Here is a 22,867-nt window from a genome sequence, read left to right as displayed (position 1 = left end):
ACTGAAAGTCTTCAAGGCAGGTTTGCACTGTTCTAATAAGGATGCCTTGGCCTCTGTGGTTCCGTCAGCAGTAGCTCCACTCTCTTGTGGGATGAAGGCCAGAGCCCCCCTTCCTGTGCTTCCGAGACGTACCAGAGAACATACAGTGTTGCAAACTTTCCTGGGCCTTAAGGGCTCACTGCGCTGAAGTGGGAAGAATGCTGGGTATCTCCCTCATCCAATCTGCCCTTGGTGTCCTCTAAAGAGTCAGGACTGGAAGAGTCTGCGGAGACTCTTTCAACTGCTTTGCTTTTCAGAAGGTGGGACTGGGTTGGGTCAGACCTTGCCAAGGGAGGTGGGTGCAGGCTCTGGGGCTGTGGGCCTTGCAGCTCCCCACTCAGTCACCAGGGCTGGGCATAGTACTCAGCCTGGCTGGAGGCATAGATTGTGTTGTGATGAATCAACAAATTCATCTACAATGAATCAACAATGAATCAACAAATTCATCTACAGTACTGTGCTCACTGAAGCTACTGCAGGGCTGCTCAGAAGAACAAAAACCATCTTTCCAGGCCAGGCGCGGTGGCTCACGCCTGTAATCCCAGCACTTTGGGAGGCCGAGGCAGGCAGATCACGAGGTCAAGAGATAGAGACCATCCTGGCCAAGATGGTGAAACCCCATCTCTACTAAAAATACATAAAATGAGCTGGGCCTGGTGGTGCGTGCCTGTAGTCCCAGCTACTCGGGAGGCTGAGGCAGGAGAATTGCTTCAAACTGGAAAACGGAAGTTGCAGTGAGCTGAGATCACACCACTGCACTCCGGCATGACGACAGAGTGAGACTCCATCTCAAAAACGAAAACAAAAGCAAAAAAAATCATCTTTTCAAAATGAGGACTCCACCACTCAAAATGCACACCACCCCCAGGCCCAGGGTTGACAAGCTAGGGCCCCAGGTATACCTGGCTTGACCCTTTTCTTCCATAGTGCTGAGGTCCTGGGGGACTGGTTCTGACTGCCTGAGTGCCTGCAAGCAGGTCATCATGGATTCCTGACAGTCTTTTGGCAGCTCTCTCATGTGAAGGACTTGAGGTAGGAAGGGAAGAAGGATGGAAGACGCTGCAACCCAAGGTGGCCAACAGCTGCTGCACAGGCACACAGACGTCTCATTCCTTCCAAAGTTTCTCTCCCACGTTATCTTTTTTTTTTTTTTTTTTGAGATGGAGTCTCACTCTGAAGTGCAGTGGCACAATCTCAGCTCACTGCCACCTCCACCTCCCGGGTTCAAGCAATTCTCCTGCCTCAGCCTCCCGAGTAGCTGGGACTACAGGCGTGCGCCACCGCGCCCAGCTAATTTTTTGTATTTTAGTAGAGATGGGGTTTCACTGTATTGGCCAGGATGGTTTCAATCTCCTGACCTCCTGATCTGCCCACCTTGGCCTCCCAAAGTGCTGGGATTGAAGGCGTGAGCCAACGTGCGCCCCCACCACCCCGCCACGTTATCTTAAGAATTTAAGTTCAGCACTACCCTTCCAACTTTACTCAAAACAGCAGAAACCCACCAACTGCACAGTGCCTACCATGCCTTAAGTTGGTCAGTGTGTGATTTATACGTTGGCTCCTTTATTCCCACATTACAGGAAGCCTGCAGGGTAAGAAGCCATCGCCATTTCACAGATGATGACACTGAGGCTGACAGGTGAAGCTGCCTCCCCAGCGTCCTACAGCTCGTGAGTGGCAAGGCCAGAGGCTGAGGCTGCGCTCCGAGCTCCTCACGCTGTATAGTTTATCTCCTCAGCTCGCATCACACGGCGGAGGTAAGTGTCGCCTGCCTCACTGGCTGAGAAGTTGGCAGGGCAAGAACCTGAGGCCAGGCCCAGTCCCAGGCCTCCTCACACCTGGTTGTGTCCTGCATGAAACCAAAAGCAGTGAGACAACTGTGAAGGTGCTGGGGAGAAGGGGCTAGGGGCGAGCTAGCTGGAAGTTCTGGCCTCCTTACAACCAGGCTGCCAGCTCCTCCATCCCCTGCCCTTGGCTCCCTTCCCACTCAACTCAGCCCTGGGAAAGTCAACACGCATTTGTCACCCTGACAGCACAATAATGAGAGGAAACTAGGGCCTGGAGTAGGAACAGACAGGGCACACAATGCCCTGCACAGCAGGGCTGCCAAGCAGAGGCTGCCTCCCACCCAGTGCACAGTCACTTCCCTCCTGTGCTCCAGGGTCAACCAGCTGCCCTTTAACGGCAAGCCCTCAGGTTGTGGCAGGGACCTAGGGAGTCTGTGACGTCTTTCCAAAGAGGTCTATCGACATGTACTTCCAGGTTGCTGCCTGGCAACCAAATGACAGTGGGACAGGTGTCCCTTAACCCCAATTGCCTGTCCTGTTTATCTGGACCCAGCTCGGGTATCACTCCTGAGGAAAAAAAGGGGTGTGCTGGCTTGGAAATTTTAAACCTGATTCATCTTAAAGCCATTAAGTCCTATTTGGTCAGGTAACAGGGAAGTGAGGTCTTGGCACAGACGGGTGAGCCTGGGTCTGGAGGAATGCATTCCTAGGCCCAGTTTCTCCCTCCAACAGCACTAGCATTCCCACTCTCCCTGACCTCCCTGAATGTCAGGCCAGGAAGTCAGTGCAGGTACCTGGCCCGTGAGTTACTTGCAGAAGTTAGCAAAGAAGTATGTGAAGTTACTCTGGCTTCTGCCTGATGTTGGGAAAGACAGCTCTGAGGCTACGTGAAGAAGCAGCCAACTGTCCCCTGGGACTCCCATCCCAGCCAAATGAGAATTGTCACGTCAAGCCTGCCACTGTTCTCTCGCTTGAGCGGGAGATGCTGCAGTGAAGCAGAGGCCCTGACGGGCATGGGCTGTGGAGGCATCACGCTTGCTGCTGCAAATGCATGACACGAGCCAGGAGCCTAACCAGCCGGAAGGAGCATCCACTGAAAGCACATTATCTGTGCTCAGAGCACCCTGCCCTGCGCTGGGCCTGCGGGAAGAGCCCCACGTGCACCTGTTAAAGAGGTTATTTCGGCGAACCATCCGCAGGAAGCCAGTGGGGTCAGTGACTGAGTTGAGTTTGTTGTTCATCTCTTCAAATTGCTGGTCCATGATGTCTCCTGCTTCACTCTCCGTCTCACTGCTGGCACAGGCCCTGCAGGAAAAATTGCAGAAAAAGCCAATCAGAAAAAGGAAGCACTGAGCTATGGAAGCCGGCTCTGAAGTCCTGTGCCATTCTGTCACCAAACGATCCTCCAGTGCCGATGGCACCAGATGCCAGCATCCCCCTATTCCCTCCTCAGTGTCCCTGAGGCCCTCTTCCGGAGCTGCTTTTGTCCACTGCTTCTCAAGATGAACTCTGGTTCGTTGTTTATGGCCTGTCACCCCCAGCTCTACTGTGAACTCTCTACAGGCAGGAGCTGTGTCTGAGTAAGAACTGCATTCCCAGCGTCCAGGACATGCATGACAGACTAGGTGAGGTGCTAGCTGTGATGGGCTGGCCAGGCACTCTTCCCAGCGTAGAGCTGAGGCAAGGGCAGCTGTGAGGCAATCCTCCCTCCACAAGCTGTAGTCCAGTTCATTCCAGAAACAGTAACTAAGCAACTACATTGTGCTGGTTACTGTCTAGGCAAGGGGGACGTGAAGCCTAAAATAGCATTTTCCAGACGAGGAGACAAACATGCTGGCAAGTATCTGCGATGCTGGCAGGGCAGGCACTGCTGGAGATGCAAACCTGAGAACTGCCACTGATTTGGCCCATTTTCCAAGCTCAGCATGAGGAAGTGACCATTGTTGAATTAATAGATTCATATTTCCCCAATGACAGACTTTAACAGAACATCTCACAACGAGTTTTAAGTAAACAGAAATGCCCAGGAGTACCTTGATTCATAAGGATGATTAAAATAGCAAAGGGCTTATTAAATGTGAAAGCCATGCACCGTGCTCTGATGAGACACAGACAGCCAGGCTGGGGCAAATGTGTCTGTGGGGGCACCGCCCACCTGCAGCCATCCTCCCCCATACCACACCACACCTCCCAACCAACTGAGGCTCACAAAGGCTCAGCTGTTGAGCCCTCGCCTATCCTAGGCATCAGGGCCACATTCAGACTTTGCTGAGATGCTTACTGATATCTCACCCACAGATAATTCTAAGCCCACAGGAAAAATACTTTCAGACCTTCCTGCTAACCAAGGACCAGCGTGAAGAAGTGGAGGGCACCAGGGCACTGCAGGCAGCAGACAGACTCACAAGCCTCTCATGTGCTAGGCAGGTGGGTCTCTGGAAAGGGGCAGGCCTCCTGTCACCGAGAAGAATAAGGCTTGGTGCATAGAGATTTGGGTTTAAGGCAAACATCACCCACTTCAAATGGCCAGCCTGGTGATACCTGTGACAGAGACGGGAACTAAGCTCCTCACTGGCTCATTCTGGGGGCCAAATGAAACACAGCATGTAAAGCTGCTATGCAAACTTGAGTGCTCTATGTGAACACCAACCCTGGTGTGATGGTTAAATTTATGTCAATGTGACTGGGCTGCAGGGTGCCCAGATATTGGGTTAAACGTTACTTGGGGTATGTTTGTGAGGGTATTTCTAGATTAGATTACCATTTGAGCTGGTGGGCTGAGTAAAGTAGACTGCCCTCCCCAGTGTGAGAGGGCCTCATCTGCTGATCCACTGAAGGCCTGATATAGCAAAGCAGTGGAGAAATAAAATTTGCTCTCTCTGCCCTGTTTCCAAGCGGGGGCATCAATCTTTGCCTTCAGGCTTGGACTTGAACTGAAACTTACACCACTGGCTTTCCTGGGTCTCCAGCTTGCTGTGGCAGATTCCGGGGCTTCTCAGGCTCCGTAACCACATCAACCAATTCCTTATAATAAGTTTATTTTATCTCTTTAGAAAAACAGATAAAAATACAAGCACATCCTATTTATCTCTAATTAGTGTGTCTGTATATATATATATATATACACACACACACACGCACACACTATATATACATATATACACACACACACTATATATATATACACACACACACACACTATATATACATATATACATATAGTGTGTGTGTGTGTGTGTGTGTGTGTATCTTTTATTGGTTCTGCTTCTCTGGAGAACCCAGCTAAAAACACCTAGGAATTATCTCAGAACTGCACTGATGGCGGGTAAAGTCCTGGCTATTAGCCTGCTTTTCTTCCCAGCCTTCATAGCCTGGAACTGGCTGTTTAAACACAGCACAGTACCTGGTATGCAGCAGGTATGCAGTGGGGAATTGCTGAATGAATGCATGTCCTATGCTGGAGAGAATTTTACATCGTGCAAAGTATTTTTACACAGATTTAATTGTCTCTCTATGCCAACTTTGTGAGGTAGCTCTTATTATCTCTATATTACATCTAAGGTGACAGGGGTTCCGAGAAGCCAAAGGGTATTAGGTAGTAGTAGTATCCATTGAAGACCTGGACAGAGCAAAAGAGTGGAGAAAGAGAAAATCTGCTCTTTATAAGCTCAGATCTGTGGCACTCACTGACCTCCCTCCCCCTCCCGCTAAAAGGCTATAGCTTCTCACAGATGCCATGCTTCTCTCTCCTGGGGTTTGACTTCGACAGGGAAGGGCTGAATATAGGAATTAGGAGAAACCAGGAAACTTCTAGCAACGAAACAAATCAGCAGGCTTCCATCACGCTGGAGAGCTTTCCTCCCTTTCACTGCCTCATGGACGTCAGCTGTACAGCCAAGCAGGTGAGGGCTTGAAAGGCTCCTTTGGGAGCTGAGGGCCCTTCACAGAGACCCTGGTAAATATTACTCAACAAGCTCCTCTATCCAGGGACACATTTATCATCTGAATGCAACTGCCTGCTTGAAGCTGAGAAATCGGCTTGTCATTCAGCGCTTTGCAAAGGGGAGAAGAATTGCCTGGGACCGGTATCAGCCTCCATTATCTTGCAGTTCTGTTCTTACTGTCAGCCACAGACTGAGCCCTCAGAATCTCCTGCTTAATGGGGTTGTTTCCTATTTCCTGACCCTTCAAAGTATTAACACTGAAGGGAAAAACAAACAGGTGATGTCACAGATAAGGGGATCTCCCATTTACAAAACAAGCCTCTTATCTCTGTAGTAGGAGTCCCTAGTGCCCTGCCACCAGTCCTCACAGTACACCCATTCTCTTACACCCATTCTTCTGAATGACTTTCTAGAGATGGCACATCTGGTCACCATAGGCCCTGATTCAATTCACACTGCTTCAACAATGATTACTGGGTGGGGTCCATGTGTAAGAACATAGGGGCAAACAGATAAGAGTCACATTAGAGTTGCCTTCAAGGTGCTTACTATCTAGTATGACTAGTATTCTTTAGAGTTCTTCCTTCTTATTAGCCAATCCCTTTTACTCCACTCTGTATTAGAGTTAACAATTCTTTAACTATTTCTGTGCAAATTACTGTGCAGTTTCTTATTCTTGCTTTGATATTGACTGATACATACTGTATGTTAATTAAAAAAATAAGGCCAGGCATGGTGGCCCACGCCTGTAATCCTAGCACTTTGGGAGGCTGAGGCGGGCAGATCACAAGGTCAGGAGTTTGATACCAGCCTGGGCAACATGGTTAAACCTCCTTTCTAATAAAATGCAAAAAATTAGCTGGGGCGTGGTGGCAGACACCTGTAATCCCAGCTACTCGGGAGGCTGAGGTGGAAGAATTGCTTGAACCCAGGAGGCAGAGGTTGCCGTGAGCCAAGATTGTGCCACTGCACCCCAGCCTGGCTGACAGAGCGAGACTCCGTCTCCAAAAAAATAAATAAATAAATAATAAATAAAATCCTGCTATGACCAAATCCTGGGAGGAAGTCAGAAAACTAAGATAAGCTTTGGTGCCACGCACTCACTCATCTGGTCACCAGGCTGACCAACCCTCAAAAGATCACTGTGCAACCAGTGCATGCCGGACACTCAGTTGGGGCTGGGATTACTTCAAATAAAGAATGCTTCTGCCCTTGAGAAGCCCAGAGAAGCTGCTAGATAGGCAGGCTAATCTCTGCAACATGAAAAATAAATTATTACATAGTAGTCCCTGTATGTATAGAGAGAGATTGAATGAACAATCAGTACAGGATGAGTGGGTGAGAGGGCAAGAAAAGAAAGAGAGGAGAAGAGAAGAAATATGAGAATGTGAATAAACAAACAGTGGCTGTGCAGAAAGAGCCCCTGAAGCATTTAATCTCACAGCCCCGATTTTAGCCACTATTCTGATGGCCATGATCTGAAACGGAGAAGAAACAATAGAGACACATTGGCTTTGCAGACAAAACTGGCGGGCATAGCTCAGCAGAGGATAACTTGAGGGAGAGAGGGCTATGAGCTGGCTGGCAAGGCAGTAGGAGTAGAAAAGGAGGGCACTCCTGACCCACCAGCTGCCCAGCCCTGGCAAGCTAGGGAGGCACCAAAAGCTAAGGCTCCACCTGTCTTTTCTTCCCAGTCTGCTTACATTCCGCTCCTGTGTACCCAGCTCTGGACCCTTGGCCCTGCCTACCTGTCTTGCCCTCCAGACTTGGCCACACTATTTCTCCTTCCCTCATGGGTCTCTCAGCCTAAGGATTCTGGCTCAGACATCCTTCCTGGGCCCTTTCTACTCCTGGACTCTGGAGGGTAAAAGAGAACTCTTCCTGTTCTAAGGCCCTGACTTGGCCCTTGCCCATTAGCCAGAGTCCTGGCTGGACTTCGCCCTAGTCCTTTGCCTGGAGTTGGGTAGAAGGTTGAGGTCTGGAAGTTATGGAGAACAGTGAAGGCAAAAGGTCAAAGTCAGTACAAGCTGGCCTAAGCGCAGGGCAGCAAGGTATACCTCCTGGTGAGGGCTAAGAGGGGAGCTAGAGGGAAGGAGCAGTCCAGAGGCAGGCAGTAGCTGCTTATAGTACCCACCTGCCCTGCCAGCATCTGTTCCAGAGACCCTGCGAGAAGCCCAGATCCTGCCTGCTCTGGGGAATATAAATCATGCCGTCACCAGAGGCAGGCTCCAAAATGCTATTCACATGCAGCTTTCCCCAGAGAGATGGAAATGGCCCGTGAATCAGGCACCTCGGAGCTGTGCCAGAACTCATCCCGTTCTTGGGGACAGGGCTTGGCAAGGCGCTCCAGATAGGATTTTCATTTGTAAGCATGGCCACCTGATCTCTCCAAGAACATGCTCTCTGTCATTCCCCTGACAGTTGCAACTGAAGCTCCACAAGGCACACTTTTATTTATGTCTCAGCATCTTTTTACTCATTCTGTCTCCATTCCCCACCCGCCTCCAAGCTTCTTGTGCACTGATAACCAGTTAGTTATTTGCCAAAGACCAACCACTTGCAACCCTAAAGCTGGAAATGATGGGCGAGACACTCCGTTTTGAGTTTCCTGTGCACAGGGCAGTGTGGCAGCGCCTACACCACTGGCCCCAAGCCCGATGGGTGCAGATCAAAGGCAGCAAAATGCTCCTTCTTTCAAAGTGAGGATCTCGTTGCAACTGGTGAAACTTCAGAAAGCAAGAGTTAGTCCGTTTGCTGGCATTGCCTATAATCATTTTTTGCCTTCTGATTCTGAAAGGCCAGGTCTAACTGCGCCAGCACCCTATGTTGGGGATTCTACAACCAGGAAGCAGAGGATATCTCAGAGATCTGCAAAGGTGCACAGATGACAATACCGTGGGCACTTTATTAGGTTCTGCGTGGGCTAGTCTGCCGACAGCTGAAAACGCCCACCCATTTTTCCCAGCAGTCACTTAGCAAGAGTGCCAGAAAATAAAGACATTAAGACTTTGGGAACTCAAGATTTCTGAGACCTCTGAGGCTTTCCCATGTAACTTACCAGTCCCTGTCTGTTTTTTCTTACTGACAATTAGTAAACTTTTAAGATGAAAAGAGTCTGGGCTTACTTTTAGGGAGAGCAAAGAAAGGCTGGGAGACATCCTGCTCTATGGGCTGTCTCACATAGAAGAAGAACCCAAGAAACAGAGAAGCGGATGTGAGTGTTTAAAGCAGGAATACAGGCTACACGTTGGGGATGAGGAGAAGGGGGCAGTGTCGTAGACAGCTTTGGAGTAACTGCTCTGACCATAAAGATTCTACTTCTAGAAGCTGCCTCCCTGATTCAAAGGGTCACATATGGTGACCATCCTCCCCTCAACTGGTCATTGTGCCAGAGGTGGATTCCTGCCCTAAGCTTGGCCTATCAGATTCCTTTCCGCAAAATCTGTGCACTGGAATTCAGGGGAGCTGAATGTAACTTCCTGTGGCTAGTTCTACAGGCTATGGGTGAGCACAGGACCAACCAAGGTGGCTATTTTCCCACTCTGGGATTAGGAGCAGAGAGCAATTTGCACCTCCAGCTGCAAACTGGAGGTCTGCAGCGGGACATGCCAAATGAAGCAGCTGAGCAGTGATGAGAACCAGGCTGCCTCCCACAGCCCAGGGGCTCCCACAGCTTTCCTCTTCTGTTCCAAGTTTGCCCTTGGATTTCATGGGACTCCTCACCCATACAGCCTTATTAGAAATCCCCCTCTTTGGATTAAGCAAGGTTTGTGGAGGATTGTGGGGGGAGAGGAAGGGCAGGGCAAAGAAGTGTCCTCAGGGACCTAAGTGTCTCCACTGCCCAAAGCCACAGCTGTCTAGTTGCTCTGGCATCATTCAAACTTACGGGCCATGTTGGAGGGTCAGCGGGTAGAAAGAGTATGAGCTGCACACCACAGCAAGGTATGCTAGAACCATCCAACAGGGCAGGGACAAGTGAAGGCCATTCTCTTCAGAAAATTCCTCCCAGTGTGCCCAATATCATATTCCAGACTTCACGTCCAGAGAAAATGTACAGCCAGCACAGTCTCCGAAGTCAAATCCACTGGTTCAAACCCACTGCAGGGGCCAGTAGTGGGGGCCCTTCTAGCATTTGCTGTTGACACTGCCGGGGGGGGGGTATGAACAGTTTCTCATCAGAAGGTCAGTCACTATCACACATTCACTGGTCTCTCTGGAAATGCTTATATTTGGATGACGCTAGATTTAATTCCTTTCTCTTCCTGTACATCACTCTAGAAATTGCTTTTCTCTGTATCCTCTCAAGGCTGTAATTTATACTATTATCTAACAGTTGTTATCTATAGAACAAACCTTCTGTTGGTCAGAAGGCAACGATTACATTAACCTGCTGAGAATCTATACACACATGAACACAAAACACATCTATGAACAATCAATGAATTCTATGTGCTTTGGTTGTTAAACTGATAAAACAATAAAAGTCCTCTTCCAAAATGCTTTCTTAAGAACATTTGAATTAAAAAAAAAAAAGTCTTCTGGCCTCTGGGATCCAGAACAATTGTGCATTTTTAACTCAGAAGCATTTTTGTACACATCCTTCTTATCTCATGGCCTGGAATTATCTAGTCTATACTTAAGTGTTAAAGAAGAAATACAGGTTTGCCCCTAGCTTTTCTTTTTTCAGTAAACACAGTGATCAAATAAATAAGAAGGTTTCACTTCCGTTAGCTCAACAGCTTGCATGCATGAATACAGAAAGACTGTAACAGATTGGAAGGCCCTATTACTTGGTGTCTTATTTTTGACATCTTTGCCGAGAAAGTGTTGGCAATGGAGTTTTCCCCTGACAATGTGGCTCTCAAGCCCTCTCCTCCACCAATTAGGTTTAATCACATCAAAAAGGCTCCAGTCAACCAATATGAATGCTGTCTAGTACAGGCTGAGTATCCTTATCTGAAATGCTTGGGAACAGAAGTATTTTGAATTTTGGATCTTTTTGGATTTTGGAATATTTACCAGCTGGGCACCACAAATCCAAAAACCTGACATCTGACATGCTCCAGTGAGCGTTTCATCTGAGCATCATGTTGACACTCAGAAAGTTTTGAATTCTGGAGCATTTTGGATTTTTGAATTTGGGATGTTCAACCTGCAGTAGAAAGACTGGGCTCCTGGTCTCTGAGAAGTGAAGGTGAGGAACCTGAAGTGTCCAGTATGGAATGTACTCATTCACCCACATATGCTGGAGACCCTGTAAAGAGCAAGATGCTATAAGATATTCTACCAAGTGTCAGAGTCTGTGCCCTCAGAAGTTCTCAGCCCCGGAAGGAAGCTGAATGTGGACAGATATGCCTCTACCACAAGGCAGGAGGTAGCAACTGCCCACTGCAGAGAAACACGAGCTTTGGGGCGGGAGAGGTGCCACCTAGTTAAGGGAGGCCCTTTATGTCCTCTCAGAGGCATCAGCAATTGAGACGAGTTGAAGAATGAGCCAGGACTGGAGCAAGTTAGGACAGCAGTGTAGGCTATCTGGGGGGCAGGAGGCAGGGCTAAGACACAGCTAAAGCAAAACCACAGACATGGCATTAAGATAAAAGACATAAATCCTTTCAAATTAATCTTCCAAGAACCAGCACCTGGATTAGGCCTTAACTGCCTGAGTCCACATATGCTGTCCACCACCCAGAGGACAGTGCAGAACGTGGTGTCAAGACTGCTGTCATCTAGCAGCAGTCTAGCTTTCAAATCTTACCTCCCATCACTGCCTAAGACAAGCCTGCTCCATCCAAACCAAGCACTCTCCATTCCACAAACACACCTTGCAATGGGCCACCTCCCTGCCTTGCTCAGGCCATTCCCTCAACCGAGGCTCTCCCTCTCCATCAACCTTGACCTGCCATGCATGTGAAAACTAAGCCTCTCCCTCCAAGACAAGCTCAAATGCCTTCCCTTCTAGAACGCTTCCCGTGAACACCTCTGGCCAAAAGGGAGCTCTCCATTCTCTGTGTACGTCCAGAAGCACCTACTAGGTGAATAACTCCTTAAGATCCAGACCATAAGGGGCATTCAGTCTGCCCATCTTTGCCCCTGATTGCATGGACAGGTGTGGAGGCACGGACCCTGTCTCATATGTCTCTGAGGCTCATAAGGCCTAGTATCAGGCCTTGGCTACAGCAGAGCTCAGCACAGGCTATATAAGGTGGCTATATAAGGACTCCCAAAGGCCTCCTTGATTTCGTCACCTGCACCTGGGAGACGTGCCACAGGAGCAGCACACCACCTTCAGAACAGCTGCAAAATGGTTTTAAATCCCACCACACAGGTTAGCTTCTGTCCCCTCCCGAAGAGAACCAAGTCAGGCACTGGAAAAACAAAACCAGCACCCTTAAGTAAACAGTGGCTTTGCAGCAACTGTAAAATGCCTTTCTTCCATTTCCTGTCTAGAATCTTAAAGTTTCTTCCTGTGAGGCGATCAGAGAGAAGAAGAACTTTTACAGAAAGGAATTTAAAATTTTTAAATTTTATTTTAGCAGGGCGGTTTGGGGCCAGGTTTCTGGAGCAGCAGAGGACTAGTGCTCTTGGAGGCTCGTCCCAAATCCATGGCACCTGGTATTCCTTCCCCTCCCCCAGTCAGTTGAGGACTGTATAAGGGGTCACAATGGCCCCATTTAATCATGGGGTTTGTAAGCATATATGCATAATGTGAGGTGGTAAGCATACACAGCTATGAAAGTGGGGTGTCTACAGTGTGTGGTAGTGTGTGAGGGGTGTGTGCAAGCACACTGGTGCATGAGGGAGGTGCAGTGGGCTTGGCACATGAGAGCTGTGTATGAGTGCATATTCTGTGAAGTGTGTATGTGGAAGTGAGGGCCTGTGGGGAAAAGCATTCTATCAGGTGAGTAGTTCTGGGCCCTTCCACTCGGCCTCTGAAATGAAGTACCCATTCTCACCTGTAGGGCTCCCCAGTTCCAAACCTAAAGGGCAACAGGGTTGAGACATGTTATTAATGACGGCTGAAGTCAATTACTAAGAGTCAGTTTCCTACTTGCATATTACCATGATATAGCACAGCTGGGAAGTAGGTCTTCTTATCTTTGTTAAAGATGCCTAAAGGGAGACTCAGAGGAGCTCAGGCACTTGTCCAGGGTCCCACAGGTAATAACAGCAGTAGGCCATGGAGCCAGGTGAACTTGAATCCAGCCTGTTCGTTCCCATGTCACCATCCCAGCCTCTAAGGGCTCAGAAGCCACCTAATCCAGGAACACATTTTCTAAAGGCAATTATTGGGGCTGAGAAGCTCAAAGTTCACAGAGGCATTTCCATTGGCACAGCCCTCCTTAGCGGCATCAGCTCCCATATGCTATGAATGCTTTTAAATTTCATTTGATTCTGTGTTCTTGTAGAAAACACAGGCTACTATAACTGAAAATGGTCTTCAAAGATCACCATGAGGTCCATTTCCCTTGTTCACTAAGAGCCAAGAAGGTCCCTGGGAAGAACATTTGCATATATTATGTACATGCTACATATTACTTAGGAACATTTATACATCAAACGGTTTGAGACGCATGATGGTAGAGTGTGGGGAGTATGGGCATACATTTTACTAGCTGTTAAAAGAGACCTGCCTGAGTCAGTGTTTAAAAATTTTTGTTTCCTACACATGCACTAATACATGTTATATTAAAAAGCCAAATGACCCCTTTAACAAATGGAAAAGAGATGAGGGTTTAGGATAATGAGAATATTATAGCAAAACTCATACTGTGCCTGCTTCTAATGGGAGTCCTACAGCGAGACCTCCACGTAATGCTGTAAGAATGCCCCCCTCAGAGTTGTTATAAATACGACAAACCCTAATATGTCATAATGAAAATGCATATTCTAATACAACATGATCTCCTTAATGAGGCAAACTGGAGGGGGTGTGTGGTAGCTTTATTTATAATCCTCTAAATTTAGGTAAATTGCACACATTTTAAGTTTCTGTACACATAGTGTCACCAAGAGCTATCAAACCAAGTCTATTTGGTCTGGATAAGGGACCACTTAACAGAGAAAGTCAGGGTGTAACCAAATACCAGGGAACAACCAGGGGGAGGGGAGTTATTTTTCATATGGGATACAGTCCTTAAAAGCTAGAATTGACTTTTAAAATTACTCCATATTCCCTAGATCTTTTGTAAAACCACCTAAAACTGAACAAGTCAGAGGGAGAGTGCAACTCCCATGCTCCTGGGAGGAATCATGGAAAGCCTTTGCAATACCCCATCTCTGATGTTTTTTGAACAGTCATATTTGTTCTTATCTAAATTGAATTTGAGTGAAAACAGTTTCCTGTTTGCCTGCAGTATTTGTTTTCTGAGAGGATATCCAGAGACATTGGTTTTCTGAAACAAGTCAAAGTAACATAGGATTCCCTTTGTTAATATTGAAGTCTTTTTACCTCTGGGAGAGAAACCTGTTTTCTTTTTCTCTCTCCCTCAGCAAAGCATATTTCCTTCTCTCTCTAATTGGATTTCTACAAGGATCTGTTTCCCCTTCTCTCCTCCAGATGCTCCAGATACAGCACTGTACAAAACGCTGCCGGCTGATGTCGTTCCTGTCTTTTTCTGCCACATTAACCCAGTAGGGGGTTTAACAGCCTGAGACTGTGAAAAGCTGTTGTCAAGTCATGAAAGCCCCCAAACACAACTTAAATGGTTATTAGCTAGTGGGAAACGTCCCCTGCATTCTAATCCTTCCATTTAAATAACAATAATAAAGAAAATAATAACAATAAGAGTAAACTCCATGCCTCCGAAGCCATGATTATACCCTACCACCCATCGTCCACACAGTCTACAGCGAATTTATATGGGGCCTAAGGGTGAGGTGTATGGCTTTTGGCTTGGTGGGCGCTTCTGATTTTGCAGCCAGCCAGCAGGGGTCGCCCAAGTCATCTAGCAGTTAAATCGGAGCTTTCATGACATCCTCGATAATTCCCTTAAAAAAAATCCAAGGCACAGACAAAAGAGCCAAGGGGGTTCCTTGCTGTATTAAAAGCCCTGAAACACATGTATTTGCCAAATAGAAAGGTGCAGAATTAATTGGAAAAGAGATGGAATTTGTATTTCCAGCTCCCTTGGGGTTTTATAATTAATAAATATTTGTTAAGTCTTTAATATATGTGCAGAACAAAACAAGCTTTTGCTGGCATCAGAATGTACTTATAATGCATTCTGTACTTGAACAAAAGACATAAAAGTTAAGAATAAGCAATGATAGCAATGCCATACAGTGGCCCTTTAGCAAGTGCCAGGCATTTCCTAAATTATTGCTTTCCTCACAATGACCCATCAAGGTAGATACTATTATTATACCCATTTCGTAGATTTTTGTTAAAAGCCGCCCCCCCCCCCCAACAAAGCTCTGCAAGATTCAGTCACTTGCCCCAGGAACCCCAGCCAGTGAATGGAAGAGACCAGATTTAAAGTAGGCTTTATATCTAACCTATCTTCTCAACTCCCAAACTGGTGTTCTTTCCACCGCCCTATTGTATAGCATAACAAAATTTATGTATTCCTTATGCCAAGGATACTAAAGGAAACGCCACCACAGAAAAAAAGACCAGCTATTTTAATAATAATTAATGAAGTACAAATTGTATAGGTAATACACAAAATTGTGTTGGCTATGGGGCTTCTGAAATAATGTCTCGAGTGTTTTTATTTCCTTATGTATATGCAATACTTTATAAAATGTCTACAGATGTGAAAATTATAGTAAATATGTTCTGCAGTTTTAATTGCTAAATGATTACAAAGTAACTAAACAAGAGGTGGCAGGTTGCCCTGTGGCTTTATTCATCTCTTTCTGGAGAGCAGCAAAATCATAAAGTCTTCTCCGACACAACAGGTTTCTATGGTTACATGAGACGTAAATATATTATATGTCCTGTACGACGTGAAAGGACCAGCCAGGCGCTGTGTGTGCAGCAGACCCCCAGAGGGAGAGCACTCATGTGGATGGCACTCCACAGCCAGCTAAATATTTGTTTCTAGGTTTACAACAGGGTAGAAGCAGGAATAAAAGCTGTTGGTGCTAGAGAAATTGTCTACATCGCTCAGCAAATGTATCGGCATGTTGGCCGTAAAGAAATGCAAAGAACGAAATGGCTTCTGCTTTGTCAGCCTTGAAAACCAGTCCTTAGTGAGCTGTGTGAGGCAGAGGCTTTGTCCATCATCCCTTCTGGATGCAGGACGGCCTGTCGTCTCCCACTGGGCATCTGCACAGAATCTACACGTATCCAAATTATTCTGCTGGTGGTTTATATGTTTTTTTTTTTTTTTAAGCTTAAAGAAGCATAATCAGATAGTGGCTACTGAGAAGTCAAATAAGAAAAGTGTTTCCATTCAAGGCAGGATAGGGTCAGAGACCTCTGTCTGAATCCAGGATTTACTATATGCATCATAAGAAGTGACAAATTGCAATAATCTGCATCATTAAGACTCAGGATGGAATACTGGAAAATCAAAATTCAAAGAGCAAGGGTAATAACAGCTTAGATTCTTCCAGAGTTATTTTCATTGCATAAATTGTGAAGCAATGTTAAATGAAGAAATGCTGTTGTTCATTAAATAGAATCCCTAAAAGCATGAACTGTACCCTCTCCTTAATTCTGAAGTCTTTCACAGATCATCTGCCTTTGACTGCACAAATTCCAGGAGGCCTGGAATCCAGAAAGGTAGTTACTGAGACAGCTATGTTCCTCTTTTCTTTTTTAATAATTACAGAAAGGAGGGAAAAAAAAGACTAAAAATCCCTAGAAAAGAAAGAAGCAATCTCTTCTGGAAAGATAGCATTTACCTGGAGAAACTGCTCATTGGTATCCTTTAGAGCAAAAAATAATGACTGCTCCTGGCTGCTTTTGCTTTTAAAGTTTTTAAGAACACATTACACATTCTTCTTTTAAATATAAATACATCCTGATGCTTGTTAGCCAAAGGAAGACTAAGTAAATCCCTGATACACTTAGTGAGTCAGAGCAGGTGATCTGGGTTAGGAAAATAGAATAACAGCCCCATATGGGGAAGAAAGGGCACAAATGCTGGGTGTATCTGGCTCTCCTAGAGAGAAAGTGAGGCGCCTGTTTCCTGCAGCTATCCTTCATGATCCAGAAATGTGGTGAAGGCAAGAATGGAGAGGGAATGATGAGCTGGACCAAAGGGAAGACTGTGGTGATCTCAGGATGGTCCCGCATGCAGCAAATTGCTTGATGAAATGAGGCTGCCTAATGAGTAGCTTGGATTGATTTGAAGACATGGAAATATCAGGCTGAGGCTGTGCCAGTGGTCCCTCCCAGGGTTTGGGCCATGTCAGCTGTCCGCTATGTGTGCCAAACACAATGCAAAACCAACATTTCCAGGCTGAAATGTAGGGTTCCAAATGTGTCACTTGGGTTTCATTTTAAAATCCAGGGTTGAGCCATGTCTTTGGCCCAGATAAAAGGATAAGGAGATCAGGACAACATCAAGGATAAGAGAGGAGTGCTGCCAAGGACAGAGCAGAGAGGGGGTGGTGATGGCTCCCACTCATCCACCCGCCATCTTGTCCCTGTTATGTAATGTGATGATCCTGATACACAGCCAACACCCTCCCTGTGGGCTCTCCTCCACACATATCTGCTGCCATCTCCAATCCCCAGCTCATGTCACTCTACACCCTTGGAATGTTCCATCCTCTCTTTAGACAACCCACATCTTTCCCCATCAATAAACTCTGCTTAATATTACCTCCTCCATGAAGGCAATCTCTCTGACTAATCCCGACTGGCTTTGAACATACAAATCCTTTTCATCTAACTTTTAGCATTCAAGGGCTTGGTTACACAAAATCTAAGATCATTTCCAGCTCTAAAGTGTTATCCATAGTTTCACATCATAGCTGAAAGAGCATCCACAGTAAAGAGAAGTTCCCTATCTTTGAGTCCAGTGTGTTTCTGGAGCCGCACCCTGCAGCAGATCAGGGTTGGACTCACACTACTCCATCTGTTGGAATAAGTTCAGCAAGTCTGGCAGTATATGAAGGATGGGTAAAAGCAATCATAAATCAATTAGTTTATTAGACATTACTGAATTAAAAAGCAGTGAAAACAGGTAATGTCTACGCTTTCATTCACCCATCAGATATTGCATGGAACATGTGGAGAAAAGACAGGGAGTAACAGACACAGTTCCTGCTCACCCGGAGCTACCAGTCAAGAAAACACTGAGTAACAACTGAGCACAGAGACACTCAAAGCTACACTTTTTGAGTCCTCCATAACTTGTAGAATGGTTAGTGGAAGAGCAAGATTGGTATATACAAATCAATACTTCTAAAGGAACTCTATCTATATATGAGACAAAATGGGATAGTATGGAACAACTAAAAGTGCTAAAAGTCTTTGAAACAGAGGAAAAAGATATGTTGTTCTGGAGTTAAAGAAGGCGAGCCCCTTGAAGGACATCAAAGATTTAGATGAATAGAAGAAAAGAAGAAAAATAGATCTTTGCTTAATATCCGCCAAGGATTAAGGGCTGTGCAGGGATCTCCCAGACACGATTTAGTGTTAAGGCTCACAACAACTCTATGAGGGAACAATCATAACCCCCACTTTATAGATGAGAAAAGTAAGTCTAAAGAATGTTAAACTTGTCCCAAATGACATAACTAGTAAAGTGCAAGGCCAAGATCTGCCTCTAAGTTTAATGCTTTTCCATGCACTCACCCACCCTCTCCCTCCTCCTCATGACCATCATTAATCTATGCAGGGCCATCTATATCAACACCCATCTGTCACTCATCCCGTCACCCTGAGGACCTACTCACATTCCTTTCCCCCACTGACCACCATTCTAATGTGTTTATTTTATATCATTTTGCCTGAATTTCTCTTCCCAAATCTGTATATAGGTATTTTAATCATGTATATGTTATCACCTTACATAGCTCATTCTTTTTTTCTATTATATCCCATATTATTAAGATCAATATGTACATGCTACTTTATATATTTTCCCAAAATTTCCCTGTGAAAAGTTAAGCATACAAAAAAATTCAAATAATTTTATAGTGAATCCCTGTATATTAAGGCCTTGATTCTATCATTAGCTTCTTCTCAAACATGGGGTCTTGCTATGTTGCCATGGCCGGAGTGCAATGGCTATTCACTATTCACAGGCACGATCCTACTGCTGATCCATACCAGAGTTCTGACCTGCTCCATTTCTGACCTGGGTCAGTTCACCCCACCTCACGCATCCCGCTGGTCCGCCATTCTTGGGAGGTCACCATATTGACCCTGAACTTAGGACAGACACCTGATCAGCACAGTACCCTACCACCCAGAACTCCTGGGCTCAAGTGATCCTCCCACCTCAGTCTCCTGAGTGGCTGAGACTACAGGCCCATTATCATTAACATTTCAATACAATTGCCTTATCATATACCTATCCAACTAGTTTTCCCTCTTTCCATTCATCAATTTATTTTGTGTTTGGATGTAATTCAGTGTAAATTACAGACTTCAATTAAGGTTCCCTTAAATACTTCAGAAGGCATTTATTAGCCAGAATGCAGTATCTGTTTATGGTTTTTAATGTAAAATTTCTATATATATAATAAAAAATAAAAACTCTATAAAATGAACGGCACAAATCTTAATATATGTTAATTAAGTTTTGACAAAGACATGCACTTGTGTTCATAAACTTTATCAGGATTCTGGGCATTACATTCATCCCAGAAAGTTCCCTTATGATCCTTCCCAGTCAATTTTTGCCCCAGCCCTGGGGGCAATTCTTCTGATTTTCTTCCACCAGAGATTAATTAAGCTTGTTCTAGAACTTCCCATAAATGGAATCATACAGTATATGCTCTCGTGGGTAATGTTCCTTTCAGTTAGCAAAGTATTTTTCAGATTCATCCATGTTGCCGTTTGTATTTATAGCTTGTTACTTTTTGCTGGTGGGTACCACACCATTGTATGGCCATAGCACAGATGAATCATTCTCCTGCTGGTAGACATCTGTGCTCTTTTCTAATTTGGAGGTATTACGAATAAAGCTGCTAATAACATTCATGTAGAATTCTTTTGTGAACGTATATTTTCATTTATCTTGGGTAAATACCTCAGAATGAAACTGATGACCCATAGGGTAGGCATGTATTTTGTTTCATAAAGCTGAACTTTTTCCAGAATTATATATTCATAGTCACTCCAATAATACACGAGCATTTTAGTAACTCTACATCCTCACTAACATTTGTATTTTCAGCTTTAAAAATTTCATCCTTCTAGTGGGAATGCAGTGGTATCTTCTTGTGGCTTAAACTGGACTTCCTGATGACTAAATCATGTTAGATATTTTTTGATGTGCACACTACCATTCACAAAACTTTTTAAATGAAGTGTATGTTTAAATCTTTCCAGATTTTAAATTGGATTATTATTCTATTATTAAATTTTAGAAGTTCTTTACAAATGCTGTGTACCAGTCCTTTGTCAGATATATGATTTATGGCCCACCTATCCATTTTCTTCATGATATATTTTGCTGAGCATAAGTTTTAAATTGTGATATCTAATTTATAATTTTTGTCTTTTCTGGCTATTGTTTTTTATGACCTGCCTGCCTCTAAGTCAGAAATACTCTCTTCCATGTTTTTGTATAACAGTTTTATAGTTTCATTTATTATGTATACATCTATGATCCATCTCGAATTGATGTTTGGGCTTGGTATAAGGTAAGGGTCATGATTATTTTTTTCTTTTTTTTTTTGAGACGGGAGTCTCGCTCTGTGGCCCAGGCTGGAATGCAGTGGCACAATCTCGGCTCACTGCAACCTCCACCTCCCAGGTTCAAGTGATTCTCCTGCCTCAGCCTCCCAAGAAGCTGGGACTACAGGTGCATGCCACCACACCCGGCCAGTTCTTTTTTTTTTTGTATTTTTAGTAGAGACAGGGTTTCATTGTGTTCGCCAGGACGGTCTCGATCTCCTGACCTAGTGATCCGCCCACCTTGGCCTCCCAAAGTGCTGGGATTACAGGCATAAGCCACCATGCCCAGCGTTTCTTTTTTCTTTTTTTTTTTTTCTAAAGGGAGAGCTAATGAATATTGTAGGCTTATGGTAATATGGTGCCTGTCCTAACAACTCAATAGTACTGTTGTGGAATGAAAATAACCATAAACAATATGTAAACAAATGTCTCTGGCTGTGTTCCAATAAAAGTTTATTTACGAAACAGTAGCTGGTCTGCAGGCCACAGTCTCTGAACCTCTCTAGGTCTTTGGCATTTCCATGCATACTTTAAAGTCACCTTATCGATTTGGAGATTATGATTGATATAGTGTTGAGCCCAGAAGTCAATTTGGGGAGAGTTGACATCTTAACAATGTTGAGTCTTCCAATATATTAATATGGCAAAGTATATTGACTGATTCTTTAATGTTAAACCAGGCTTATATTTCTGGGACAAACCTACGTGGTCATGCTATATTTGATTTGCTAATGTTTTGCTAAATATTTTTACACCTACATGCATAAGGAATTTGGTCTGAAATTTTCTTTTTATCTAATATCATTGTTAGATTTTGGTATCGAGGTTATTTAAACCTTATAATACAAGTTTAACACAAGTAGAAGTGGTTTCTACTCTATTTTCAGCAGTTTGTGTAAAATTGTAGGGTTTTTCTTAAATATTGGATAGAATTCATTAGTGAAATCATCTAAACTTTGAGTTTGTGGTTAAAAGGCTTCTGATAATGAATTTAATAGATACAGGGCTATTTATATTTTGCTTAATCTAGTATCAGTTTGGTAAATGAATTTTTCAAGGAATTTTTTCATTTAATCTTAGTTGTCAAATTTATTGGTAGAAAGTTGTTCATAATATTCTCTTATCCTTGTAATGTCCATAAGATCTGAAGCAATAAGGTTTTTTTCAGCTCTTATAATTCATGTTCCATCTCTTTTTTTTTAGCCAGTATCACTGAGGGTTTGGTTTATCAATTTTTTGCTCTTTCAAAAGATGCAATTTTAACCTTTTTAATTTTTCAATATTGTTTCTCTGTTTTCTCTTTCATGGATTTCTGTTATCTTTATCATTTTCTTCTTTCTATTTAATTTTGGGTTTACATCCTCTTTGTTTTCTAGCCTCTTTAGGTATAATCTTATGTTACTGACTTTCCACTTTTTTTCTACTATAAACATTTGAAACTATAAATTTCCTTCTATGCTTTAACTTCGTAATTTTTATATGTCAATTTTCATTATCATTTATTAGAAATATTTTTAAATTTCCCTTTTGTTTTCTTCTTTGACATGGATATTTTAGTAGTGTGTTTAACTTCCAAATATCTGTGGTCAGAATATGCACTCTATAGTATTTTAATCATTTTAACTTTTATCAAAATTCGTTTCATAGTCTATTTGTTGACTGTACCATGAGCACTCGAAGAGAATATGTATTCTTCAGTCTGGGGATGTAATGTTCTCTAAATATAATTAGGTCAAGGTGATTGGTGTTTTTGTAACGTCTATGTTTTACTGTCTTGTATTTTTTCTAATTATTCTATAAATTCCTAATTGTGGTTACTATTTATCAATAAAGAGTGATGTTAAAATCACCAAATACAACTGCAGTATTTATTTCTCTTTTTAATTGTATCAAATTTTGCTTCCTGTAATTTGCAGCTTGGTCACCAGGTAAATATACATCTATCTTTTAATGTCTTCTTGGTGAATTGATTCTTTTATCATTAAGAAATGTCTCTCTTTGTCTCTGGTAATACTCTTGGTGCTGGGCTCTATTTATTCTGACTGAAGGCACACTGGTCACCTCTATAATTACTGTTTACATGGTCTATCTTTTTCTACCCATTTATTTTCAATCTATAGGCAAATATCAGATATTTTCATTCTGGTTTTTAAAAAATTCATTTGACAATGTCTGTCCTTTAATTGTACTATTTAGTTCCTTAATATTTAACGAAAGTACTCAACTATAAGTCTACTATGTTCTTTTTTTTTTTTTTTTTTTTTTTTTTTTTTTTTTTTTTTTTTTTTTTT

General features: G+C 44.0%; 1 protein-coding gene across 1 annotated transcript in view; it reads right to left on the bottom strand.

The window, feature by feature from the left end:
* Nucleotides 1-22,867, bottom strand: part of TTC28 (tetratricopeptide repeat domain 28) — a gene marked incomplete at its 5' end in the record, with an annotated part of 309,931 nt that overhangs the window by 46,146 nt on the left and 240,918 nt on the right. The window contains one exon of the mRNA XM_017498029.2: nt 2,991-3,131. Within this exon, the coding sequence (XP_017353518.2) occupies nt 2,991-3,131 (141 nt within the window). The remainder of the gene's footprint in view (nt 1-2,990; nt 3,132-22,867) is intronic.

The sequence above is a fragment of the Cebus imitator genome, unplaced genomic scaffold (genome assembly GCF_001604975.1).
Source record: "Cebus imitator isolate Cc_AM_T3 unplaced genomic scaffold, Cebus_imitator-1.0 Scaffold237, whole genome shotgun sequence".
NCBI lineage: Eukaryota > Metazoa > Chordata > Mammalia > Primates > Cebidae > Cebus > Cebus imitator.
Note: the sequence above shows the minus strand (reverse complement) of the source record. Positions and strands in the feature narration are given on the sequence as shown.